This window comes from Vanessa cardui, chromosome 19 (genome assembly GCF_905220365.1).
Source record: "Vanessa cardui chromosome 19, ilVanCard2.1, whole genome shotgun sequence".
Classification (NCBI taxonomy): domain Eukaryota; kingdom Metazoa; phylum Arthropoda; class Insecta; order Lepidoptera; family Nymphalidae; genus Vanessa; species Vanessa cardui.
Genome location: NC_061141.1, coordinates 12,138,731 through 12,147,524, shown reverse-complemented (window position 1 = coordinate 12,147,524; position 8,794 = coordinate 12,138,731). Strand labels below are relative to the sequence as shown.

The window sequence follows — 8,794 nt, the reverse complement described above, 5'->3', positions numbered from 1 at the left end:
AATTTACAGGACTATATGACGTTGGAGAATTCATTCATTCATTTATATATATAGATACTCAATTTTTTATGCCACAGTTTATTTTTGAATTAAAGATCACAATACTTTCAGTCCATCTTTCATTTAGTTTCCAATAATTGCACTATTTTAACGACAAAAATATGTTTAGAATGAAATTCTTTTACGTGGCTTAGAGTTGAGTGAATTTGCAGAAATCATTAAGCAAAAGGCCTTCTAGCTTCTAGCTTCTAGCTCTTCTAAAATTTATTCGATGCCATCGAATGAGTCTTAAATACATACGTTTTACATAATAACATACATTTTGCTGCTAGTAAGAGGCTGCATAAAATTATTTTTAATTTTTTTCAAGTATTTCTGAACGCTTTAGAACAACAAAATGGCAATCAATTCAATTAACAACGAAAAAAAAAAAACGTTTACAATCCCTTGAAATCATGAAACATGCGATGCCGTGATTACATTACAAAAGAAACTTGTAAGGCAAATTAGAAAAATGTCAGTCGATTTGTAGGATTTCCCATAAAACATGCACTACCATTGTAACTCTTTCGACATGACTCTTTAGTGCCAAACTAAGTTACAAAAAAAAATTTACCAATATTCGTTTTAATTGACGTTTTTGACAATTGTTAAGGAATGAATTAATCAAGTGTTGGTCTAGTGTGTCGAGCACATTTTTTGATAAAATATAATAAATTACGCAGTGTAAAAAATGTCTTTCCTCACAGAATATTTCGATGAATATCGACAGCATCCTATTCGGAAAACTAAAATGTAAGTTGAAAGGTTACCAATTTGAAGAATGTATTAAAAAGCTAATGTTTAATGATTATGCAATGAGTTATATCTGATAGTATTTTTGGTCATAGTATCAGATTAATGATCTTCAGGAATGACATGGTGGTTGTACAATGCTGTAATTTAATAAATTAAACTTTATTACAGATGTCGACCTGAAAATAGATGGGCTAAATTGGAAGGAAAATGGTTGGATCCGAAGATGGGATCTGAAGATGTTAGTTTTTTGTTATGTTGCAGAATAATTTTACCTTTCAAAATATACTTTAGTTTATTAATAAGTACTACCTACTACTATTAGAATTTTCATTAAATTATCATTTTAAAACAATCTAATTCGAGTCAAGTTCAAATACATAATTTTCACTACATAAACTGCATGGGACATCCTTTAAAGAATTATGATTTGTAAACCAATATTAAAAAAAAATGAGTTGATTAGATCATATTGTCGAAGATAGTTGACTTTGTGGAGACCCATCTCAGTGGATATTGTCCACGTAACAATTATTCTTCTACGAAATAGTTTTATTTTGAACTTCTGAGCTTGGTTTTAAGAGAACAAGTGTAATTTTACAGGAATAAGGAACCCAACATCTTAGATTGACGTGGTATTGACAAAGTTTTAAGCGTTTACTTTTTATTTTACTTAGTTTTAGTTTACTTGTTATACTACAACTGAATCTGGTCAAAGGTCACAAATTATTATTTTTTTCATTCATCTCTAATGTATTCAGAAAACAGTTCAAAATTACCGTTGCTTCTATATTTTGTAAATTTAAATTAAATATTTTTTTCTCAATGCTAGCGAGGCTAAAGATTGTTGTAGCTAATATTATTCTTTTGAACAGAAAGCATGGACTGAGGAGGAGATAGAACAGTTTATAAAGATGACTATGAAGAGTTTACGCGGACAGTCCACCTATTTTAACGACTACTGCGCTCACCTCTCTCCTGGTTAGTCACAAAAACATACATCAATTGAGCATTCTACTTTTTCAAGACAACATAACAGTACAAAGGAATATTAGTCCTGAAATATTCAAATATTATTATTGATTTTTTGTAGAAATTTAATTTGACTAACAATTTAAGGTAAAACCTGAGTAAAATAGCAATAAATATAACTAATTTGTTTAATATCGGTTTTCTCCATGAATGTTACGTACGTCATGAATGTGTTAGATTTTTATTAAATATTGTCTAAGAATATTTTTTATATTTCGATTTATATGTCCAAATCTTCTACTGCTCTTAAGTTTGCTATATTCATAGAAGTTATTGTAAAATAAAGATGTAAAAACATTAAATAATAATATCGCTAAAAGTTCAATAAGATATGCATATCTTCTTCGAAACTTATATGTGCCAGTCCTACGTTCGCGTGACGATTGTTGGAAAGATATGATCACAGTTCCAACAACTTGGGATAACTCATATGTATGACACCTTTTTCTATTTAAGTTTTAATATTTATAATCAACTGGATACGCTTTTGAGTTTTTCTTACGAGTAACTAAATTAAAATACCTGTACGTTGTACAAGCGAGCTTTTTCGAGCACTTTGAAATCGTCATTTTACATGATTAAATTAAATAAAACACCGATTTAGAATATAAATATTAATGAGAAATCTGTAAAATAATATAAAGTAACTCTGTTAAATCGGTTAGTAACTCACTGGCTAGGTAATCTTTACCACTTAAATTAAATAAGTATATTAACTATATACAATTCATTTTATACAACGTAATTGAAAACCAATGAATGTTTATTTATTCTCCATATAAAAACTTATATTGATATATTGATAAAGTGCAAGTTATAATATTAGTATTGGCTTTTAATTATAATTAATTAACAAAAGTAAAGTTAATAAAGAATATTTTGGTGTAGTTAAATTCTGATCGTAGGTATATCGTATGATCGTATATCGTATGATCGTATATACGTATTATATATAATTTATTGCATACATATTGGAAGTTATGAATAATTAGATCTGAATTAATTTAAAATTTTTGGATCTAGCGATTTTACCAATGTCAGTTTAGTCTGATTCTTTATATATATACGCGTATTCTCTAACGATGAGTCTTCCTATACGGGATGACGAATAATAATTCTATAGAATTATGTTACAGTTTCTCTGGTAATGTATTTATATACATAGAAATAATTTGTATTTATATCGAAATACTGCCATGGATTTACTTGTGGTATGACATTAATTAAACTCTAATTAGTGCCTTGTCTGCCATACTCAATTTATGTCATTAATTATGTCAAAACATTCACGAAATTGTCGCAAGCCCAATAGTGAGCATAATTACGATAAATCCCTCAAAGCATCACACTTGTGAATAACGCATCTTTATATATTACAAACGGATCGCACATGTAAACGAATCGTGTGTGTATAATAATTATTTTTGTTCACATATATAATTTTCATCAGTCGAGATGGCCGAGTGGTTAGAACGCGTGCATATTAACCGATGATTGCGGGTTCAAACCCAGGCAAGCACCGCTGATTCATGTGCTTAATTTGTCTTTATAATTCATCTCGTACTCAGCAGTGAAGGAAAACATCGTGAGGAAACCTGCATGTGACAAATTTCATAGAAATTCTGCCACATGTGTATTCCACCAACCCGCATTGGGAACAGCATGATGGAATATGTTCCAAACCTTCTCCTCTAAGGGAGAGGAGGCCTTTAGCCCCGCAGTGGGAATTTACAGGCTGCTGTTGTTATTGTTGTATATAATTTTCAAGACATTCATATAAATAGTAACATAATGTGTTCGTCTGTATATGTCACAGGATATTTATAATTAACCTTAGTTTATAATAAATCTAGCGACATTGTAAACCACATAAAAATATATTTATAAAATATCGACATACTTCTGTTTGCGTTAGGTGAGACAGCTCTAATGTCATTGAAATTAAGATGATTGACAGAATACCGTTTAATTATAAAGTCATTTAGTAATAACAGCCAGTTAATATGCCGTTATAAAGCCTCCACTCTCTTTAAAGAGAAGATTTGGAATTATTCCACCAATTCGTTAGAGTGATACAGGAGACAGATTTGTATTCAAACAAGACACACGTAGGTTTCCTTACGATGTTTTCCTTGACCGCCGAGTTCGAGATGAAATATTAAACAAATGAAAATTAAGTGTTGCTTCAGTCTGAGAAATCTTTGATAAAGATACGCACTTTGTAACCACTGCGTCATCTTGGCTGAGATAGTCATTATAGAATACAATATCACGGTTCTGAAAATAATCTGTGCTTCATAAGAGGATACGTAGTCTGTTTATATGTCTTTTCTTTTGCTTGGTTATATGTTCTTTATAAAAAAATTACAACAACAACAGCCTGTAAATTCCCACTGCTGGGCTAAAGGCCTCCTCTCCCTTTGAGGAGAAGGTTTTGGAACATATTCCACCACGCTGTTCAAATGCAGGTTGGTGGAATACACATATGGCAGAATTTCTATGAAATTTGTCACATGCAGGTTTGCAAAATGCAGGCAAATTTTTCAAGATTATTTCCTTCACCGCTGAGCACGAGGTAAATTATAAAGACAAATTAAGCACGTCAATCATCGGTGCTTGCCTGGGTTTGAACCCGCAATCATTGGTTAAGATGCACGCGTTCTAACCATAGGGCCATCTCGACTCTTAAATTAGACTGTAAAAAAATTAGGGATTGCATTAGAAATTCGCATCCCGAATTTAAGGTTGGGGAAGGGGTGGGGGTTAAGGGGGGGGTGGTGTAGTACCTACACCACCACTCCCCCCGCGCGGAAATCATTAGTTTTTTTTTTTTAATTTCAATACTAAAATCATCAAAATTCGTACTGTTAGTTAAATTTTGGAAGGGGAGAGATATAAAATTCCAATTATTGGTATATAATGTGATTTCTGGCGCTGCGCCGGCCGCTGCCGCGGCACGCTCGCTTCGCTCGCTCGGCTTGCGCAGCGTTTGGTCATAAAATCTAACCTAACCTAACCTATCTTTAACTACTATAACTATCTACTATTTTTGTTGCCGGAGTGGCTTCGCCACTCCTGTACCCCTCACAGCTGTTAACTTTGGGTGAAAAATAGAAACAACAATAGGTATATTTTAGAAATTTATAAGAACCATTTATCTGTATATATACTTGACTAAATTTAATAATGCGATAAATGGATCTTTTTTATATTTTATGTTATATTGTATTCTATTATCATGTTCGTAAAATATTCTGGGTGATTATTATTTTCTTTACAAAAGAATCGCTTCACAACAAAATTAAATTAAACTTTTACACGTTTTTTTTACTATAAATTAATATAGTATTTGTTAAAATATAATACAGAAAAAAGCTAATAAACATAAAAATAATGATTCAAGGTTAATTATAATGTAAAATATCGATCCGTTACACGTAACTTTAAACGCACATTAAAAAAAAACTATGGGTTTCCGCGGGTTGGGAGTGGTAAATTTCGAGAGAGGGGAACAACCCCTTTAATAAACAACCCCTACTATCATCAAATTCGGGATGCGAATTTCTAATGCCGACCCAAAAATTACAAGAGACCAGAATGTATTAACAATTAATGTGTTACAGAGTTCAAAACGAGACCATTTAAACCTCGAGAGAAGAAGCGTCGACCGTGCAAATCCGAAGGAGTGGTCGAAGACACGCCACCACCACCACCAGCGCAGAAGCTGGCCATCAAAGACACGGAACTGATGAAACTGGCGCGCGAACTGTACGAGCGCGATATGAACAAACCGACCCTGGAACCGTTACCTACACATTTGAGAAGTTAGTTTTGGGATTTATTTATAACTAGCTGTACCGCGCGTTTTCACCCGCGTCACTGCGCCTCCGTGGGTGGTAGCGTGATGTTATACAGCACACCTATCACAATAAAGGGGATGGCTAATATTATAATAATTCTCAATAAAATATGGTAAAGGTGTAACAAGATAAGGCTTTCAAACAGACAATTAAGTTTCAAAGATTTTATATGATTATAATATGTGTTCCATTGAGTTTCCATTTAAATGGGTAGCTTATACGTTGGTATATATATATCTTATGGGTAGCTTATACGTTAATATAAGCTACCCATAAGATATATATTGCAAACATATTGTAACACATTGGAATTGGTAGCTTATACGTAGGTATAAGCTACCCATTTAAATGGAAATATATAATCGCTGATAAATACTGCCATCCGGTCGGTTCAACGACATAAAAGTTTTGAGATTAGTCGATTCAAATAAACACACTCTTCAGCTTTATAACTTCATTTAGATTTTAAGAATATTGTTGTATCTAAGTGGTTTGTTGTTAATAAAATAATTTTAAGTAGATAAATTACTTTGTATGTAATATTATAATTCCGCAGATATAGTAGCTAGTTAAATATGATATTTTTCTGTATAATTTGAATCTGAAATGTCATAAAAGAAACGATAGTATTTCTGAGCTATACGGTAAGTAACAGTCTTTATATTTCCTACTACCGGACGAAGGCCTGCTCTGCCTTTGAGGAAACTGTTAGAAGCTTAATACAACACGCTGTTCCAATGCGGTTTGGTGAATATGCACGTCGGAAAATTTGGTTGAAATTACACACGTGCAGCTTTGTTCGCGATGTTTTCCCTCATGGATAACGACGAGATGAATATAAAAACAAATTAAGAGCATGTTCATATCATTGGTTAAGATGTTTGCGTTATAATTTCTGTGCCATCTCTTTCTCTGGAAAATGTAATATGAGCTTAACGTGCATATTCCATTTTCGAATAATTTAAAACATTGTAAAGTGACTACGCATAAGCTTTAGAAAAAAATAAATAATGTTTAAGTACGAAAGTTATGAAAGAAAACTGTTTTGTGACATTGCTCAATTGACTACTCCAACTTTATAGATGTTCTACGTGTGAAATAAACTCAGAAGTTTTCATCATTCGTGGAATATTTACTTACTGTTACGTTTAACTTGTAATTAAATTATAGAGATAATCAATTAAGTAAATATTTTAACTTAACGATATGTGTTGAAATATTTAGAAATTATATAAAGCAATTATACAATGAATGATTATCCCATCGGTTTATAATAAGCATAAACTGTTTTTAAGTACATAATATTGTTTACTTTCGAGTTATTTATGTTACCAATACATTCTTAAATAACAATTCTTATGTCACTTGTTATGAATTGATGAGACGTCAGGACAATATACTGGTATCGCAGCTATGCATTGTTTTGTCTTCGGGAACAGCAATTGTTGCTTTCATATGTACTTGTTGTATTGCTGAGGTGATGCGAAATAATCTTAAGCCTCTATGACCTTACTATATCTTAATTACGACAGGTTTTTACAAAATAATTATATTATAATCTATTTATACTATGTTATATTAAAATCACTAAACTCTATAGTTTAAACACTGTATTGATTACTTTTAGTTCGGAGATGATATTATAATTCTTATAATATATTGTCACTAATTCAAGAATGATATAATGTTACTTTTTATTATTATTTAATTTTTTAGAAAATTATACAACATATGCATAAAATGGTAAGAAATAATATGCTAAGTTTTATTATGTTTGTGGGTCGCTGGTGCCTGTGGTGGTTAACGAACCCGTGTTACAGGTTACCAGGACTCCATAACTCGACTGAAATCAAATCACTATCTAATAATTCATGTTTTCAGCTTATAATTAACCTATTCGTCTTTCAACTTCAATAATTATTTTATAGTACTGGGTTATGTGCGACCTTGTCTGTATAAAACTGGCATCAGCGAGTACCAGGAGAGCACAGCTCGGTTGGCCTATGAGATGATCCGTGACGACCGAATACCTCGATACTTCCCGCATAATGGTTGCCGGCCGCGGTGGGGTCTGCCGCCTGAGGGTACCAGGCAGCCAGAACTAGACGGAGCTCCTTATGATGGAGAAAGACTCTACTGAGAGATGTTGGATGTTAGTACTGTTCGAATTAATATAACGAGTTTCTGACAGTACCACTAATGATATTCCATGTGTAAAATTTCTACATTTATATGTAGTTCTTAAAAACGTTTGTAATAAATCTCTTTAAATAACTGTTAAAATAGAATTCGAGATAAAACGCGTTGGGATCTCTTGTAGTTTTCCTCAAGCAATAAGCGAATATATACTATATACTAAGAAAGTATGACGTAAGTTAAATATGTTTTACTAAGAAAAACATACCCAGGTATATCCCAATGATTGATCTTGTGTTCTCCTCACGAACTATTCGAGATAATTCAACAGTGTCCATTCGAGTAAAATATTAAATTATTTAAATTGCAAACTCAATAGCGTATTAAAAATCGTATAGTTTCCATAAAATCGTATGTTTGTGTGAATGTTTGCCAATTTAAAAATAAAGGAATTAAGTATATCTTCTAATTTTTTGCTGATTAATAAATACTGCTTTATTAAAATCGGACCACGTGACCCAATGACAATCTTATTAGCAAGTAGTATTTGTTGAACTATGGTCATAAAATACTACCGGCAGACTTTTTCATTAAAAATTACATTAGATATTGAGAAAAGGATTTCTTGCTTCGCAGATCGGTGGCGTTACTGATGCTAATCTGAAACCCATCGGCTCAGTGCCAAGATGTAATTCATATGAGCGTTCGGTGTCAAGATTTCAGCTACGTAATAAATGGCTTTAATTTTTTAGAATTTTACAAATTTTGCTATTCTACTTTTTTACAGATTTCTGTACTTTATTGTACAGATTTTGTTTTATATTCCACGTGTTTTACCTGTTTTATAATTTTTTCTTTTATTTTTTAATTTATTTAAAAAATATATACTGCTATACACGTCTACAATAAATGTTTTATAATTTAATTTTCTTTTGAAACTAAAATGTAACTAAACGTTGATACGTACAGAT

At 31.8% G+C, this 8,794-nt stretch overlaps 1 protein-coding gene across 1 annotated transcript; it reads left to right on the top strand.

The window, feature by feature from the left end:
• Positions 1-622: 622 nt before the first annotated feature.
• On the top strand, positions 623-8,577 carry LOC124538010. Its single transcript, XM_047115013.1, has 6 exons — positions 623-795; positions 967-1,036; positions 1,671-1,776; positions 5,451-5,651; positions 7,616-7,839; positions 8,460-8,577. The coding sequence occupies exons 1-5, from the start codon at positions 734-736 to the stop codon at positions 7,825-7,827; spliced, it is 651 nt and encodes a 216-aa protein (XP_046970969.1). The 5' UTR covers positions 623-733; the 3' UTR covers positions 7,828-7,839; positions 8,460-8,577.
• The last annotated feature ends 217 nt before the right edge of the window (positions 8,578-8,794 follow it).

Excerpts from the sequence above, each read along its gene's own strand:
- LOC124538010 (XM_047115013.1), top strand. The coding sequence starts at position 734 with ATGTCTTTCCTCACAGAATATTTCGATGAATATCGACAGCATCCTATT. Across the intron at positions 1,777-5,450 it reads CTGCGCTCACCTCTCTCCTG|AGTTCAAAACGAGACCATTT; the intron begins GTTAGTCACAAA and ends AATGTGTTACAG. Across the intron at positions 5,652-7,615 it reads GTTACCTACACATTTGAGAA|TACTGGGTTATGTGCGACCT; the intron begins GTTAGTTTTGGG and ends ATTATTTTATAG.